Source organism: Balaenoptera physalus (genome assembly GCF_965194825.1).
Source record: "Balaenoptera physalus genome assembly, chromosome: 20".
NCBI classification, from domain to species: Eukaryota; Metazoa; Chordata; class Mammalia; order Artiodactyla; family Balaenopteridae; genus Balaenoptera; species Balaenoptera physalus.
The window spans coordinates 9807487-9825854 of record NC_138901.1 but is presented as its reverse complement, the minus strand read 5'-3'; the positions used below and the strand labels follow the sequence as shown (position 1 = coordinate 9825854).

Below are 18368 nucleotides of genomic sequence, written 5' to 3'. Positions count from 1 at the left end.
CAGCCTCTCTCTGCTAGTTGTTAGAGAATGTGCTCCACCAAAATGAGCAAGCAGTCCAAGAAAGAAAAAAACCATGGGATCAGAGACTCAGGCCCAGCGGCGGGATATGTCTGGGGGAGTGCTCAGGGTGGTGCCCCAGACGCGGGCCTCAAGAGCCACAAGACCAGGCTGAGTAGGAGTGTGGAGGTTTCTGGAGGCCGTCTCAGAAAACAGACCGCTCGGCGCGTTTGACCGTCTTGACAGTTGCATAGCTTGGTAGAGAGTTTGGCGTGAGCAAACAGAAACAAACAAAGGACACTTAGTCCATTCTGTGGTTATTTTAATCATAGTACATTATATAGCTGAGTTGTGAGCAGTGTTTATGAGAATACTAAATACTGATTTAACCAGAAGTGTTTGTGTAATTATACCGAGTGGGCGTGTGTGTGTGTGTGTGTGCATGTGGGAGGGGGGTGGGGGTAAAAGGCGAGTCTTCATCTTCCATGGCAGGCAGTTGACGTCTAGAGGTGAAAACTCGAGAACAAGTAGTGTAACTAGTTATTTCAAAACAGGGAGGTGATGAACAGAAGAAATAGTCGAGAGACCTACGTCTGTGAAGCGTGATTCGGGGGTGGGGGGTGGGGAGTTGGGCAGGAAGCCGTGGTTTTCTGTTTTAAGCCTTAGGTACTATTTGCTTTTTATATGATGTGTGCATCTTTTGCTTAGAGAAACAAACCAGGCACGGTCGTGAGAGACGAGCCTGGAGAGGCACCGAGTCCCAGGAAGAGGGTCTTGAAACGGTGGTGATTACGGGGCTGAGACTTGGTGGGCAGATGTCAGGCCATTGAATTCTTCAGGGCTGGCTCCTGGGGCCTTGTGGTTTGTGTTGTGCCCTCACAGCTCCACTCTCTATGCTCTCCCTGGTCCTCTGGCCCTGTTGGATTATGTAGGAGACTGGCGGGCCAGGGGACAGTGAGGTCAAGGTGTCTTCTCCCCACCAGGGAGCTAAGGTCGGCTGAACCCTCTACCTGTGGTCCTGCCAGCGGCCTCTCTACTCCGCTGCCCAGCAGGCCTGGCCTGGGTCAGGGCCGCCCCCTCTCACTGGCCCTGCTGCTGCGTCTCTCCCTGTGGTCTCCCCACAGTCCACCCTCACTTTTATAGACAGTCCCTCTCTTCTCTCCAGACTCCCACTCTGAGTGCGTCTCTGTCTCCTTGGGATTGTGACTGACGTGGGTATTATGCTGAGAAAAAGACTTCCCAGAACGTTATGTGGATATTCATGGAAACTTTCTTTCAGGTTACATCCTGATAAACCCATCATAAGTTGAAAATGTTGTAGGTCAAAAATGCATTTAATACACCTAAACTGAACATCATAGCTTAGGGCAGCCTACCTTAAAGGTGCTCAAAACACACACAGTGTGTTTTGCCCCCCTGCAGTGGGGCAAAATCATCTAACACAGAGGCTATTTTGTAATAAAGTGTTGATTTTCTCATGTAATGGCTTGAATACTGTATTGACACTGAGAAGCAGAACAGTTGTCTGGGTCCAGGATGGTTGTAAGTGTATCGGTTGTTCACCCTCGTGATCATGGGCTGACTGGGGGCTGTGCTCACTGCTGCTGCCGCCCAGCATCACGGGAGAGGATTGGACCGCATACCGCTATCCCGGAAAAGAGCGACGTTCAAAGTATGGTTTCTACTGAATGCGTGTTGCTTTCACACCATCATAAAGTGGAAAAATCATAAGTCAACCATTGTGGGACTTCCCTGGTTGTCCAGTGGTTAGGGCTCCATGCTTCCACTGAAGGGGGCATGGGTTTGATCCCTGGTCGGGGAACTAAGATCCTGCATGCCGCACGGTGCGGGGGGGAAAAAAAAAAAAAGTCAACCATTGTAAGTCGGGGACTGTCTGTATACTTATCTCTTGAGGTAAATATATCTTAAGTATGAATATATCTCATATATTGTATAATATGTGTGGTTATACATATTAATTATGACAGATATGAGAGATATAGAGATATAAAGAGATGTATATATAGTTAAATTTTACATGTAAAAGACAGAGATGAGAATATAATACATAAAACAAAAATCTGGAAAAATGTAAAGAATATATACTGAAATGTCATCAGTGGTTATCCCTGGGTGACCCCCCCCCCACTACTGTAATCTAATTTCAATAATAAACATGTGTCATGACTATAGTAAGAAAAAAGAACAGTTTGGTGCAATATATTAGAACATAGAATGGGGATGAAATTGAACTTATATTGGGAATAATGCCCTTAGATTTTTTTTTTTTTGGCCTCTAAAATCCGCCTTCTACTTTTATCCTGTGACCTCACAGCATACTGTCATGATTACGATCTCTTAGTCATGCTCTTGGGAAATGTGCTGTTATCTCCTTGTGAGACAACCAGGGGTTTTTAAGTGATTCCATTCTAAGAAGGTACTTGGGAAGTGAAGAGAGAGACGCCAGCTCTGTCTGCTGCTTTGGGCGAATCTGAGACCAGAAGTGCCTCTGTTACTCGTTGGACTCCAGCTCAGACTGCTTCCAGGGAGGAGGTGGTTAACCTCTCGGAAGCTACTTGAGCTTGACTTCAGGAACTGGGTGGTGGCTGTGAACTGGGAGTGACGCTTCTGTGGCTGGAGGCTGATTGGTCCAGGAGTGCGGCCAGCGAGTTCCCTGTCGGTCCAGGAAGCAGCTCTGAGCTGTCCCGGTGGCTGGACAGCTCACAGGTATTCCTGCCCCACCCGGCCCTGACTCCCAGGGAGTCTTTGCTCTGAGTTCTCCTTTGAAGAACAAAACCCAGCAACCTTCAGGGTCCTACTGTGACAGAAAAGATGGTCCTTAAAACCAAAGAAGAGGACGGTGAGTCCCAGTCCTGGCTTGGGTGTATGGGGTGGGGTTTAAGTAGCTCTTTTGATTGACATGTGAAATTCTGTGACGACAGTTTTACTGCCTCTTGAGAAGAAGTACCAACCGACAGTCTCTTGCCTCTGTGTGTGCGTGTGTGTGTGTGTGTGTGAGAGAGAGAGAGAGAGAGCGCGTGAGCCAGACAGATGCTGTGTTTTTAAACTGAAGACGTCCCCCAGCCCCCACCCCCACTCTTTACTTTTCATTGAAGATCCCCCTGGGTGCGTCTTGGTGGCATGTGCCCTCCTACTTGGTGATCGTGTCTGATTTCCTGAATCTGAGCAGCAGTCTTAGAAGCTCTGGAAGTTGCGTGTACACCCAGAGTGAGTGTGACACTAAAAAGGAAAGATGTTAGAGACCAGGTTGAAAGTATTGGTGAGGTTCAAGATGAATATTAACCATTTTTATTAAATAAAAATGTAACAAAGAGAATATCCATAGTTATTTGATCTTCCTCTTTTGGTATTAGGTAAAGACTGAAGCCTTGTCAGGTCTGGGGAACTTCCTTCGTCTTCTCCACACCCACACTGTAAACAGTGAAGCTATGAGTAAAGGGGTGACAAATTTTGTGGATTATAAATCCCAAAAGCTTTTGCAGAAGAACTGGCTTAAAGCACCCTAGGTCCGGGCTCTCAAATGTTCTGAGGTTAAGTTTTGTGTGTGGATGTGTGTATGTTTTCTTGTGATGCTTTCATCAGATGGCCATGTTTTAATGCCATAAGACAAAAAGCAAAATGTATACTGGTTTGTAGCTGGTACTGAATGATATGAATAAGTCAGAAATAAATATTAGGCTGTTTTTCAAAATGGATTTTGTGAAAGTGATAATAAACTTTGGGGGTCCTTTTTATGCTTTTCCTTACCTGGTTCACTATAAAGTATTTTCAAGTTTTACCTCTATGTCAGACAGAGTATCTTGGACCATATTCACAGGGTGGTTTGAAAAGCTGTACTGTGTGTGAAAGCCTTTGGGAGAGAGGGCATTTGGTGTTGATAATGACCCTTGGCATGTGAAGAGGGGACGATAATGAGGCAGTTCTAGGTCAGGGCTGAACCGCCCCCATGGGAGGTTTTGTATCTGAAAGGTGAGTCCAGGGTAGCCAAGGTCTCTCGTTCAGAAGGGGAGCCTCGTGAAAGTGGAAGAGGACATTGGCGGCTGACCCTGGGTTTGTAGGGCTGCGCCGGCCTGGCCTGGGCAGATGGTGACCGCTGCTCACGGAGCCAGTTCTACCCTCTTACCTACTGCTGCTCCTTCTGTGTAGCCTGGCTTCAGACCCACCGAGGTGGTGCTAACAGTCGCTTCAAAGTCAAAATCAAGGGGTCCCATGTCGTCAGCCTGTAGCCATCCTAGAGGCTTTAACATTCAACATAAACTGCTCAGTGTGTGTGCCCTTGATTCAGGGGTGGGAGTAGGGCCCAGGGCTTTTAGAGATCAGATTTTAGTGGTAGGATTAATGTGCAACTTTGCTTTGAAAAAGTCGCCTTCAAGAGAGGGTGGTTCTCCATTTCCCTCAACCCTCCTGGGAATGTTTCATCTTGTTGTCTATTTGGGACATTAGGGAGGGCAGTGTTGCTAAGATAGATACCCCTAGGTATTGAGGTGAGATGCAGAAATGGCATCAGGCAGATGTGAAAGTGAAGGGAGCAAATGGACTTTCCCGGGCAGGTCCCCAAGCATCCCGGGGAGGGATGGTTAAGTGTCAGCGTGTGCTTCTCACTCAGTTGCATTGATTAGATTGTTACCCAGAGAGCTGCCCCACACAGGGGAATGAAGTTTTAAAAAAATGTCTCTAAAGGGGCTTGCCTGGTGGTGCAGTGGTTAAGAATCCGCCTGCCAATGCAGGGGACACGGATTCGAGCCCTGGTCCGGGAAGATCCCACATACCATGGAGCAACTAAGCCTGTGCACCACGACTACTGAGCCTGCGCTCTAGAGCCTGTGAGCCACAACTACTGAAGCCCGCGGGCCTAGAGCCCGTGCTCTGCAGCAAGAGAAGCCCCCGCAATGAGAAGCCCGCGCACCACAATGAAGAGTAGCCCGCGCGCAGCAACGAAGACCCAACGCAGCCATAACTAACTAAATAAATAAATTTATTTAAAAAAAGAAAATGTCTAAAGAAGTCAGATCCTACCTGCTGCACGAGTGTCTAATCCACAGTCCTTCAGTTACAGATGTGGCTTTGCCTCTGTCCTGACTTGGTACTTATGCTCATCAATTTCTACTCCACTTATGCAGGTGTGTGTGAGTGAGGACTAACCAGTGGCAGTTGTGCGGGTGCATGCGAGACTTAACCACTGTACTGAACTGAGCACTGTTTTCTTAACTGCCTGGGGCTATTTTTTAGCCGTTTAATCTTACCTTTTGAGTGTTTGGTCCTCCTTGGTTTGCCTTTGAGCCTTCTCTTTGGGATGGAATCCCAGCTCCTTGGTGTGTGTGACACGAGGCCTTCACCTGCATAGCCCAGGCTCTCTGCCGGGTGCCCTGGGCCCTGACCCAAGGTGTGCTCACTGTCTCCAGGAACCCAGCTACTCCCTGGCCTCCTCCCCTCACTTGGGATGTGCATCCGCGCTGTCTCTGCTTCTCCATTTGGGGAACTCATTTGTTCTCAACTCCTGGCTCAGAGGCTTGACTGCTCTGAAGCCGCTTGGTCCCTGGTGTCCTCTGATCCCTGGGCAGGCGTGGCCACCGTGGCAGCATGTGCTACCACCACAAGCTCGCTCGCCTACCCCTCTGGCCTCTCCCTTCTGTGCAGGGCATGGGCTGGAGCTCTTTAAATCCCAGCTCCGAGCACAGGCTGGGCATATGCAGATGCACAGTAAACGCTGAGCTGATGTGGCTTTTATTATTCCCATGAGAGAAAATAGAGCTGAGGGCTCAGCCAGTGAGTTTGAATTGGGCTTGGTCTGTTTGTGGATTATTTATACTCATTGAGTCTTACCTCTATAAACTGGAGGTAACAGTGCATAGTCCATTGTCAGGAAATGCACAGAGTTCATAGTCGGACTTTGTTGTCAAGTTCAAATAAAAATGGAAATGGAAAAAGATTTTAAGCCATGGATACTATGTGAGTATAGGATAGTGTTATTTATAGGAAAATATGCTGAATAGAATGGAATTAAATAGAGTGCCTCTCCCTTAGGACATTGGATTTTCAGGTTGCGTCTAGAATACTCTCTCTAATGGTAACTTACCCCTCATCCCGTCCTCTAAACGCGTTCCTTGTCATTGTGCCAGCCTCATGTTGGGCAGGTTGCTGAGGTCGAGGCGAGTATTAAACAGAAAAGCAGAGGTGCTGTAAGTGAACATCTGTAGATACTCCTCACTCCCTTCCTTAGGAGTTGAGTTTGTATTTTGCGAAATCAAAAATGGTTACATCTGTATTTTTAAGCTAGAGCGCTTGGCGCTGTACAAAGCACACATCTCAGCAGACCTGCGTCACCATCTGCTGGGACCAGTTTTGAAGGGGACTTGCTCTGGTCTGGATTTCATAGGCTCTAGCCTGGATTTCATAGGTTGTCTGTGGACCGCACCAGCGTGAGTGCCCGCAGCATTGAACAGAGGGTCAGGACTGCCCTTTCTTCTTGATGAAAGAGATGAACAGAAATGGGCCTCGGGTTCTGCTCTGAAAAGAGCGGACCTTTATCCATCGTCTAAGGCTTTCTGCAGCCTCCCAAGTTCTCTTTGGTACGGAACATAAATGCATAGGGCTGGCTGCCAGAGGTCAGGACCCAGCGTCCAGGAGGCAGGTGGGGTGCGGAGGGCAGCAGGTGGAGTTGTCTGAGGAGCCAGCATTGTGGAAAGAAGAGGCAGGGAGTGTGGGTCTTGGCAGGACACCGGTCTGGGGCCTTAGGAGCCCCCACCCTGCCAGTGGGCAGTGGAGACGAGGACAAGGCGGGTGCGGTAGATCTGGACGGGAGGCGTCAGGACCTTGTGGTGCAGCCCTTCCTGTGGCTCTGGAAGATTCGCTGAATATGTTGGGGGTGGGGGCTGGCAGCACAGGACCCACATAGAGTTTGCTGCTGGTGATGTTAAATGTGGAGGGGTAGACGTCCTGGAAGTTTTTTATAATATCCTTTTCTCACTTTTCCCTTGCATTTTGACAGCCTTCCAAAGGCACCTTTACTGAATTTACATCGTTCTTGTCTCTGCTCCTCTTTCTGTTTGTTGCAGCCCAGCTGAGATTTCCTTTTTAGAAAAAGACTCTTGTAACTGCTGCTGTCTTCTCCTGTTACCTTGTGAAGAGCTTCCGCTCATGGGGATTCAGATGGGTTCATCTTGCAGCTGGGACAGTCACTAGATGCAGAGGGGCCACAGGCTTGTGGGTCCGCGGCTCCTGGGGGGGGACACGGAACTCCGCCGGGGCTGGCGTTGGGCAGCACTGCTGAGATGCGCTGCTCTTGGGACCCACGTGTCCTCCTCCTGAGCCCGTGCTGGGTGTGACACACCAGTGAAAACGGGGACAGAAGTCAGTCCTGCTGCCCTCAGTTCTGCTCATGGTCAGGACTTGCCCCGCCACTCCTTTCCTTCTTATGAAGATAATTTCTTGACTTTTGTATGTTCTTCCTTCCTTACCCTATGGAGAAATCATGAAAGCTTAACTTCTGACCTAGAAAAATGCAATGCATTTCTTTTCTAAGTCAGTGGCTGTTCCTGCGTCTCCTCTCTTTCTGGCACCTTAAGTCTCTTCTGTTAAGCGTTCAGGATTCTGATTCATAGAAATACGTTGGAATCCCACGGAGACAGCGTGGCATGATGGTATAGTTGCCTCAGGGGTTTCACACGCATTATAACAGGACTCAAGTATGTTCCTTCCACTAAAGGAATAATTAGTCATTAATCTGAGCAAATGTTTTGGGGTAAGTGGCTGGTGACATTTCCATATTTTCTCTGAATAGAAATTTCAACATACAATTTTGCCTCATTTGTGGATCCAGATACACAGAAAGGTATAAAATGTGGCGTTGCCGCCTCTGCTTGCTCCCTCTCCACACTCCTCGTCTCTGAACAGGGTCCCTGTTGACAGTTTCAAGTGCGTCCTTCTCAGATCTTGCGTTTACCAGCATCGGTGCCACGCGCATGGTGTCCTGTTCCTTCCCGTGGCACGGTGTCTGGGAGATCTTTCTGTGCTGGCATCTACCGATCAGCTCGTTCTTTTTCATGACCAAATCGTGTGTAAGTAGTTTTCATTTTTGCACTTTTGGGAGTACGTCCATTGGATAAATTCTTAAACGGAATTGCTGAATTGAAAAGTACTGCAGAAAGGTTGCGCCGTTTATACTCCCCCAGCAGAGCCTGGGCCGCCTGTGTACTCCCGCGCCCTTGGCGGACGCTCTCATTTCTGCCAGACTCACCAGAAGCGGTGTGGTGTTCGTGCTTTAACTTGAGAGTTTAAGCATCCTTCATGTCTGGCCACTGTGTTTCTCTTTCTGGGTCTGCTTTTTATGTCTTTCGCTGGTTGTGTCCACCTTTGTCTTACTGCTCTATATGCTGCTCTCCTTGTGAGAAGAAGTTAATCCTCTGTCATATATTTTGCACATTTGTTGTCCTGGTTGTTTACCTGTTAGCTCATAGAACCTTATTTTCCATTCTGAAGCTTTACATTTTATTGTAGCAAACTGAACAGACTCTCTGAGATTATGACCATATTAATCCATGCTTTATTCTAGAATTTTTGTGGTTTCTTTTTTTACATTAAAATCTTTGATTCAGCTAGAATTTATTCTGATATAAATGAGGTAGACATTCAGCTTAGTTTTCCCTCAAATGGGTAGCTGGCTAATTGCCCCCCCACCATTGACTGAATAATCCTATTTTTCTTTATATTTTTGTATCTTTTAAAAATATTTTCTTTATGAGATTTTATGACTTGAAGTGCCACCTGTGTGTTTCAGTATTTCTTGAGTTTCTTTTCTGCTGTTTTCCTTCTCTAGTGCTGAAATTTCAAATTATTGATGTCTCAACACTTTAATCTCTGGCAGAGGCTCGCCTCACATTACCCTTCTTCCTCTTCATAGTTTTCTAGGCTATTCATACATACATTTTCCATATGAACTTTAATATCATTTTATCTGTTGCGCTCCTGTGAAACTCTTGTTGGTAAGGTAAATAGTTTTAGAAACTGAGGCACATACTGAGGACAGCTTTTCCCGCAGGGGTCTTTCTGCCCGTGCTCAGATCTTCCTTGTTTTCTTGGTGACTTGCTCCTGGCACAGTAAGCGCGCTGGCTCGCGGGGAATTTGCTGGTGTTTGGGGGTAGAAGAGAGGAGGATCTGCTTGTACTGGAGGGAGGAGGACCCCGCCCTCTCATGGGTCAGCTCGCCTCCTTGAGCTGGCAGCTCTGAGGCACCGTGCCGCCCTGGGTCTCCGTGGACAGAGCGTTGCCCACCGCCTGCCTCAGCCTCCTCGTGGCCCCGCAGTCCTCCCCTCCTTCCTCCCTGCAGTCTCCTCCTGTCTCTGCTGCGCCCTCTGCAAAGGCCAGGAGGGAGAGGATGGCCGAGGGCAGCCCCGGCAGGGATAAGATCCCTGCGCTGGTGCCAGGAGCAGGCCCCATCAGGGAGGCTGGCCCTTGCCTGCCCCGGCTCTGCTGCCTGTGAGCGGACCCAGGACCACTGGGACCCAGAGAGCGGGCGCCTGGGTCGGTGCCTCCAGCTCCTCTCGGGCTTCTCTCAGACCTCAGGGGCACTTCTCTGGACTTCGGGCAGCTCTGAGAAGGGTTGATGTCTGGCACCGGGAGCTGGCTTTTTCTACTTTGAGGTTAGAGTTAGGAACTGCTACCCTCTCGGTTGCTTCAGGCCTTTCTCAGAGAGGGGACAGAAGCCACTCTCGGCTTCTTTGAAGAAGCATTTATGCTCCTAGCTTTTACTAAAGAGCAATTCAGCATTTTAAAGCATAAGGAATAGGGTAGAATGGTTGAAACGCCATGCCTGAGTTTTGTGTGACACAGAAGCAGGGGAGGCGGGGATGCTGAGTGTGGAGGGCTCCACGCCTGGTATGGGCTGGTGCAGGGCCTTTGCCCAGGAGACGCGGGGCTCGGGGAGGCCGAGTGCGTAGGGTTAGCAAGTCTGTGATGTTGATGAATTGAAAGACACTGATTTACTGCCTCTCAGGAGCTGTCTGTGGAATAAGCGAGTGCTGCAGACCACCCTGCGCGCGTGGCGGAGGGCCCGGTTCAAGGCAGCCCTGGGGAGACGGCGCGTGGTGTGGGGAGCGGGTGTCGCACAGGGTGGCCGTGGAAGCTCTGAGCTACCAGGGGGGCAGAAGACACTTGGTCCTCTGTTCCCGCTTCTGAGCCCAAGTTTCGCTGCCTTGGACGAACGCCCTGTGTTCCTGTCACTTCTCCCTGGCCACCGTGGAAAAGCTCCCCGTCCGTCTCTCTGGGTGCCCCCATGCCCCTTCCCACTCTGTCTCTACCTTGCCTCCTGCCTGACAACAGGACAGTCAGATGTCCTCATGCCAGACTCAAAGGGCATGGTCTGACTTGTGCAGCTTTTCCAGGCATTTCCAGTTTGTTCTCCCCCGTCCCCGTTTGTCCTCTGTCCCCAGCCTCGAGGGCCCTCTCACCGATGGCCCAGCCTCAGCTCTCGTGGGGTCTCCTGGGACAACCTGGCCGGGGGCTTGGCTGTCTCTGACCCAGTGACGCCTGTCGCCAGCATTCATTTGGCACTTACTTGCTGCTTGATTCTTTTTTCTTTAAAAGGACCAGTAACATGTAAGCTCTTTGGGGGCCCGAACCATGTCTTACCATCTTTGTATCTTCTACGGTAACTAATAGGGTAGTTACTAATAGGGTACCTGGTTTATGGGTGGTAACCATTTTTTCCCCAAAGATTGTTTGTTAGATTACAAGTCTGAGAAAGTAATTTTTTAAAGCTTTTATTTTCTCTGTTGGTAGATTTCCTGAGATTACTAGCCGGTGAACAGTCTTTTTCTCTGATCATCGCTGTGATTTCATAAACTTGATTGTGGGGCCGTTTATTGAGATCTGTCTTTAGAGAAGAGGCGGGCCACACTGCAGACTTCCTGTCGGTAGCTTTTCACTCTCACTTCTTGTCTCCTTGCTTCCTTGGATCATACTGTTTGTGCCAAGAATTGACCGTGGTGCAGGCTTTGCTGCCAGCCAGTCTGGCCTGGCTTCACGCTGAGGCCTTTGCTGGTTTACACGCTACAAGTCAAGCCCAGTGGTGGATCCTCTGTTGCTGAATTGTAGCTGGTGAGTTAAGGGTGAGCCACAGTGAGCCTGTGCCTTATGACCGAGTCGTGCACAGAAAGTGATAGGTCAGGATCTGCCTGCTGGGACCTTTAAATCCCTGGAGTGTGTCTGTGTGTATTTTGATGTTAGCTCAGAAAGGGGGACATAGCCCTTAGGACTGTGCAGAGTGCTGTGAGAATATTTATGGTATTTTACTGGAAGGCAAGAGCTTAATTTCATGGGCAGATAACCCCTGGGAACAGAACAGTGTCCAACCAGGTGGTAAGCTGCATGATACAAACATTGTTCCAAGGAAACGGTGTGAAGAAGGCCTTTAAGTGAGGGTTCATTTGTGTGAACTGAGGGAGTTCTCCCCGTAAGAGGTGGCTCTTCATGGCTGGCCAGGATGAGCCTCTAAACAATGACAAGCAAACGGAAACAGGCTGGGGACGAGGTGCTCTGGTGGACCAGGGAGGATGGGCTCTCCCTGGGGCTGGGTGAGGGATGGGCAGCTCACCAGACTGAGTGTCAGTTAGGGACTCTCAGTCCATGTGTTTGTTGAAAACTTGTCTCCCTTTTTGCAGCTTAAAGCAAAGATCTCATAAATAATTTTAGGGTTTATTTCTCATAGATTTGGTATGATTCTTTTAGATGAGAACTGCCATTTCGACACAAAAATAAAATTGTTCATATTGTGGCTGTTTCTTTAAAGACAGGCTAGGCTGCAAAGCCCAAGTGTTTGGTTAGGTCTGGTGACCCTCCTGGTGATGAGGAGACCTCAGAGTATGGATCGCACGTTAGTGTGGTGGGGGAGGATGCCTCCTGTCAGCGGTTTCCTAAGGGCAGAGGACTGGAAGGCAGGGGAGAGTGTGGGATTTTTAAGTGTTTTTCCTCCTGTTGTTGTCGTGTGCCTGGACCAGTGCTTCTTAAGCAGGACACTTTTGCCCTTCAGGGAATTTGGCAACGTCTGGAGACGTTAGGGGTTGTCCTATCTGGGGGATAGGGTGGGGTGTTACTGGCATCCAGTGGGTGGAGGCCAGGGTGCAGTTAAATGTGCTCTAAGGCACCAGGATGCCCTCGACACAGAATGATCCCTGAAATGTCAATAGTGCCGAGATCGGAGAACCTCATCTAGTGTAGTGGTTTATTTTCTCTTTTTTCTCCTTGCTTATTTGGCACTTGTTTTAAAATCCTTATGTCTCCTCCCTTATTAGTCAAAGGCAGTGCTTCCCAGAGGGGTCTGTAGACAGGGCTTCCAGTCACCCTGTGTTCTGGCTTAACACGGGGCCCTGAGCCTCTGGAACCCGAGTCTCAGCCTGGGGTGCCCTTGGTGATCCTCGTGCCCTGGAGTTTGAGAGCCACTCCTCTCAGGCTGTAGCGACGTTTCTTGTCACCAGCCATCTTACAGTATCGTCCCTGGACCCACCTGCCTCACTCAGCCTAGCCAGAATATATTGGAACGCTCTGTTGCAGCCTCTGGTGCAGAAACACCTATGGCCCGTGTGTGGAGAGAGCGGCTAGCACATGGCCTGAGTGGGAGGCAGGTCCTTTTTAGTAAAAAGACTGGAGCGTGCCACGTGGAGACAGGGGGCCTAGGGCCTCCGAGGACGGGAAGCGGGGGGTGGGGGGGGATGGTGTTGGAGCAGCGTGGTCAGCGTCCCTGCCTGCTGACACGGGGCTGGGCAGAAGGAGGTGGCCTTGCGCTGAGGGTGACAGGACAGCCTGCCCTCTGGATCCTGCCCGCTTGTTTATCCACTCAGGAAGGGAGAGGGTCCCTTAAGTAAGGGTTAACATCCTCCCTGGGAAGCCACCATCAGCTTTTTGCTTCCAAGGGGGAGAAAAAAGCCGCTGCAGCCTGTGAGCAAAGGCTCTTGGCGCGTCCCCCCTCCGAGGCCGCGAGTGGGGGCGTGGTGGGCGGGGCACTGTCATCGCATTCATGGAAATAAGCCTGGAGGACGGAGCACACGCTCCAAGTGTCAGCCCGGCGACATCTCCGTCCACGCCTGCCTTCCCCACCGGCATCGGTTCCCTCTCCACCCGGGTTTCCACTCAGCTTTTGTGTCTGCGGCCGCCGCCTCTGCCCTGGCTGTGCGGACGCACGTTCTGTGCGGGCTCCATCGCTGCCTCCGCCCGGCGCTGTGGGGGCAGCCGGGGGCCTGGGACTGGGGGGTCGCGGTGCCGGGCCACCATGGCCTCTGAAGCTGAGAGCTGCCGGCTGCCTGGGCTTTGACGTTGCCACCCTGGGGCTGCCGGGATCCTGGGGCTGCCGGAGAGGGGACTCGCCCTGGGTAAGAGGCTGGGTGGGTGGCGCGTGTGAGCCCATCGTGTGCAGCTTCCTGTAGAGCGCGGATCCCTCTGTTGTTATTATTATGCGCCGCCGCCGCTGCCGGCCTCTCCCACCCAGGAGCAGGCAGCAGCGTGATGTGTGCAGCGGCTGCTTCTCTGCATGTCTGTCTTGTGGTTTCACATTCTGCTCTCTCCTCCTAGGGTTTTTCCAGTAGCTTCTTCAAATAGAGGTTTAAGCCTTCAGTGTGGTTTCTTCTAGGCCTGAGATTGAGGAACAAGCTAATAACCGATTTCTGTGGTCCTGCTCTGGTGAGGTTAGAAATAGGCTGGCAGAAAGCAGAGGGGCAAATCCGGCAAGATCCCCCTCTCAGCCCACCCTAGGAGTTTTTATTTTACTCATTAAGAACTTTGGAACCTTCCCCCGGTATGGTAGCCCTCTTTCCAAAAATGCACACAGAAGAGGAGCTGGAGACCCACGTTTATTTTAGTGCCAGGGGTCTGTTCCAGCTGTCAGCCAAGGTGGGGGGGGGCAATGTTTCAGTCTGCAGAAGTATTCAGGGTTTTACAAAGGGCCAGCATACACATAGGCTTTAGGAAGGTGGGTAAAGTGAGAGCGAAGTGACTTCTTCAGTTCTTCACGCCCTCACCGAGCCTCTCTTTTGGAGGGAAGGGGTGTGGTGGCACAGCTGTGCAGTGCCAGAGATGGCAGCTGGTGTGGGGAGGGAGGAGAGGGGCGCCGATGCTCGGTTCTGCTGCTGTGATGGGAGCTCCCAGACTCGCCCTGAGAGCATGAGGGCTGCGCGATGTCTCAAGGAGCCAGAGGTAGAACATGGCTCTCCTTGCCGAGCTGGCTCCGGCGCTGCTTGCAGTCTCTGTGACCCTTTCCAAAACAGCCTTGGAGACAGAGATCGCAAGTATGAGTGCTGGAGAGAAACTGCTGCAGAAGTCCAGCTGGATCACATAGTACCACTGCTAGGTTTTAGAAAAGCTTGAGGTTCTTAAAATGATTATTTTCTAGTGTTCAGCTTTTCTTGAAAGCAGATGTTAACTTTATTTTTCTAAACCAAACTTTTAGGATGAAATTTTATGACTGTTTCTTTTACTACCTTGAGATTTGACTTCATTTTCCCTTTGGTTAGCTGGTTGAATCATAAGGTTATGCAGACTGGTCTTTGAGTTCTAGGATTTCTTAGATAAAATGTGTTGATTCCCTTCTCTATGTAAGGTAAGATGATAAAATACCCTGCTTTCATGAGACAGTTTATGGAGCTGTTTATTATACACCCTCTCGTTGGGAAGGACAAGGATTCTGACATGCCCATTCCTGCTTAAGGAAACCAGGGCAGGGAGAGGTGGTGGTTTCTCCAGGTCACAGAGCAACTAGGCAGTGAAGCCCCACACAGGTGTCCCTCCCCCTGCCCCCCAATCCCTGGGCAGTGTCTCATCTCAGTTAAGGGGGCCTGAGTTGTTAGGTTAGCGGTTAGATGAGATGTCTCAAAGACTGAGATAGGAACAAAGTTTTCCTTAAAGATGCAGGCTATGGTAATAAAATCTTTAATATACTTACTTCTAGGTGGGAGACTGGGTGGTCTTTGTGTGGAAGGAATTTAAGCTAGAAGAGTAAATATTCACCTAGGCAATTTGCTAGAAGGCACCTCTCACCTCCTGTTGAATGTCAGTTATGCTAGCCACGGGCCAATTTAATTCTTTCTTTTAGAATCACTTAGGCTGTAAATTGGTGGTGAGACACTTCTCTTCCAGTGCTTTACACAAAAGTCAAATCATAGCTTCTTGGGAAAGGGACTAAGGTAAGCAGAAATCGACAAGTCAGGATATTGCTATTAAAATTTTGTTTCATTTGTTTTTAATTATGGTAAAATATATGTAATATAAACTTTACCCTTTTAAGTGAACGGTTCAGTAGCCTTAAGTTCATTTACCTTGTTGACAACCATCACCGCTATCCCTCTCCAGAAGTTTTGCAAAACTGAAACTCTGTCCCCGTTAAACACTGGCTCCCCATTCTCCCCTCCCCCAGCCCCAGACACCCACCATTCCCCTTTCTGTTCCTGTAAATTTGGCTTCTCTAGGGACCTCATGTAAGTGGAATCGTACAGTATTGGTCCTTTTGTGGCTGGCTTATTTCACTTAGCATAATGTCTTCCGGGTTCCTTCATGCTCTAGCACGTGTCAGAATTTCCTTCCTTTTCGAGGCAGAATAATATGGTATTAAATTATACAGAGGGTTGCTGTAGTTTTGACTTAGTTGGAGGGGAAAGGACTTGTTTCCCAAAGTCGGGAGACTTTCTGTAAAGGTGTGAGGTGGTCAGGTCAGCAGACTGTTGGCCGTATGTGTGTCCACAAGTTTCAGATTTCGGTCACATCCCTTTGCTACGTCCTCCTGTGCCCTCTGGTCTTGACAACTACCCTGACGTCTGTCTCTAAGTGTGAGGCTGTCAGCGAAGCCCCTTAGTCATTGTAGCTTTCTGTTTCACTCATCTCTATGTTGCCTTTACTTAAGGACCCTGTGAATATTGGTTGTTTTCTTATCCCCATCATGAAGATCTGACCTCATGTATTTCTAACGTCAGCATAGAATTGAGAGTTTTGTGAAAGTCTGCTGACTGTATGTCACCAGAGCCTGAGTTCTTTCTAGTCTTTTGGGTTTTTTCACACTGGAAGGCACTGGGATCTCTTGGGAGACCAAGGTGACTTACCCCAGGGTGGGGCAGAGTGAGTGATCTGACGGGAGGATCTGCACAGGCTGATTCAGAAAGTGCCTGGTGGTATGAGCAGCACCCACCACACCATGAGCTCTGTACGCAGGCCCTTTGATCTTTGTCTTTGGAGGCACACCGCCTTCACCCCGTGGGCAGCTTCCCAGATTTGCGCTCTTGAACCCAAGAGCTGTTTGTAAATAGCTCATGTTCCCTCTGGAGCTGGTAACAGTTTCTGGAGAGGGTACAGGAAGGCCCAGTGCTTTACTTTACCTTTCTTTCTTTTTTAAGAACATTTATTTTACTGAAATATAGTTGATTTACAATGTTGTGTTAATTTCTGCTGTACAGCAAAGTGATTCAGTTATATATATACGTGTGTGTGTGTGTGTGTATTCTTTTTCATATTCTTTTCCATTGTGGTTTATCATAGGATATTGAATATGGTTCCCTGTGCTATACAGTAGGACCTTGTTGTTTCTCCATTCTGTGTATAATAGTTTGCGTCTGCTAACCCTCATGCTTTACTTTACCAGGCTGCTGTGGCTCCAGGTGGGCAGGTGGTTTCTGAGGCTGTGTGTGTTTTCAGTTTCATGAAACTCCAGCCTGGAAAGGGTCTGGCCTTGCTTAGCAGGGCACCCTGGCCGGCGCAGGCTCCGGAGGCCTGGAAGCGCTTCTTCTGTACACCGACGCCCTCCTGGGCTGCGTGGAGACCAGACCTGTCTGTCTACTTTCTCCACACGTGGGGAAAAGGGAGGGCCTTATGGACTCTTGGCCTCACCTTTTTAAATGTTTCCCTGCTGTGCTGGTTTAAATTTAGACCCTTCTTATCCACCGAAAGGCAAGGGCTATATATAAGAAGGATGATGGTTGATGATTATGGTGGAAAAAATAAGGCAAATGATGTATTTTAAAGCTAGGCAGAGGGACCTGGTATAGCTGGAGGACCTCAGGAAGCTGTGTCTGGGCCCTGAAGTGCACCTCCAACACTTTGATATATGTCACCCCTGGGGACGAAGGGCAGACGACGTGGTCCCTTTTGGCTGGCAGCCGCCTATATTCCTGTTGAGCAGAAACTGCTGTCAGAAGATCTGCCTTTTCAGTTGGACTTCATGGCAGGTCTCTGGGCACCTGCCCGTGACTGTGACCGCTGGAGAGGGAGAAGCTGGACCTAGCGATGCCGCATGTGCATATCTACCCGCCCCCAGCCCGGAAGGAGGGCGCTGTCCCTTTAAGAGAGCCTCCTTTGTATGCGCTGGATGGAGCACATTGCTGCTCTGGGTTTCTGCCGGTTAAATCCGCAGAGCAACATTTAAATAAAGAAATAAATAGAAGGTCCCCTTGTGTGGCTTTTCTATTCACAGCCGAGCACAATGGTCTCTTGTTGTTGTAGGCTCTTTAATCCCCTTCATTAAATTGGAGCCCTGCAAGGGAATGGTGAGGGGCTGCTGCTGGACTGGTCCCCGTGCTGGAAGCAGGACACCTTGTATTGAAATTAACCTTTGCAGGCACGAAATCCCAAGGCCTCCAGGCCCTCTGCCCCGTGTCCTTTATGCGCAGGCCGCTGCCTCCCTAGTTGCCATTCTTTTCAGGAGAAGAGGGTTTAGCTGCCTTCCTGGCACAGAAGCGTGGCTGCAGCACGTGGCAGTGGGGGGGTGGGGGTGCGGGGGGAGGAGTTGTTTGTTGATCTGCCATCTGGCCCATCAGATCTTTTACAGTTTAACCCTAATGGCTACGCCAGGGCTTGGGTAGATAGATGCCTTTCCCAGGGGCCCACGCTGCTTTCTCAGAAACTCGGGGTGCCGAGTGGATGTGGTGGTTTCTGAGTACCAGCTGTTCCTGTCATGTCCTGGTGGCAGCCTTCCAGGGTCCTTGAGACGCCAGCTAGGATCCTAGGGATCACTTACTCCTCTGGCTCTCCAGCCATGGTTTTGATTCTTCATGCTGTTAAATGAAATTAAGCATTTTGTCTGTGGAATTTTTCTTTTCCTCGTGGGCAACATGAGAATGAGGGCTTGAGTTGAAAATTTGGTGTTGCATTGATAAGTTTAAGCAGAGGAAAATACATTTGTTAAAATGCTGGATTTTTTTTTCTCACCTCAGAGCAAAATTCCACTAGAAAAATGAGATCTAAATCTGCTTCTTTTTTTTTTTTTGTGGTAAGTTCTTAGGTGATTTGTTGAACCAAAAGGGAAGCAGTGCTGTGATTTAAGGGTACTAAGTGTGGAATGGAGAAGCGATTTAGAAGTCGCGTGGTTAATGTCAGGAGACAGA

General features: G+C 49.5%; 1 protein-coding gene and 1 long non-coding RNA gene across 4 annotated transcripts in view; one reads left to right on the top strand and one right to left on the bottom strand.

The window, feature by feature from the left end:
- LOC309650967 overlaps window positions 1-18368 on the bottom strand; it is a 356435-nt gene that overhangs the window by 236672 nt on the left and 101395 nt on the right. The gene's annotated exons all lie outside the window — the stretch shown is intronic.
- Window positions 1-18368, top strand: part of CYTH1 (cytohesin 1) — a 79025-nt gene that overhangs the window by 32194 nt on the left and 28463 nt on the right. The window contains exon 1 of one of the 3 annotated variants that reach the window (XM_082443012.1): window positions 1850-2857. The exons of 1 other annotated variant lie outside the window; for it this stretch is intronic. In XM_082443012.1, coding sequence (XP_082299138.1) covers window positions 2830-2857 — 28 coding nt within the window. In that variant the 5' untranslated portion in view covers window positions 1850-2829. Of the gene's footprint in view, window positions 1-1849; window positions 2858-13238; window positions 13380-18368 lie in introns of those variants that run through there. One more of the 3 variants, XM_082443014.1, reaches the window with a different exon arrangement.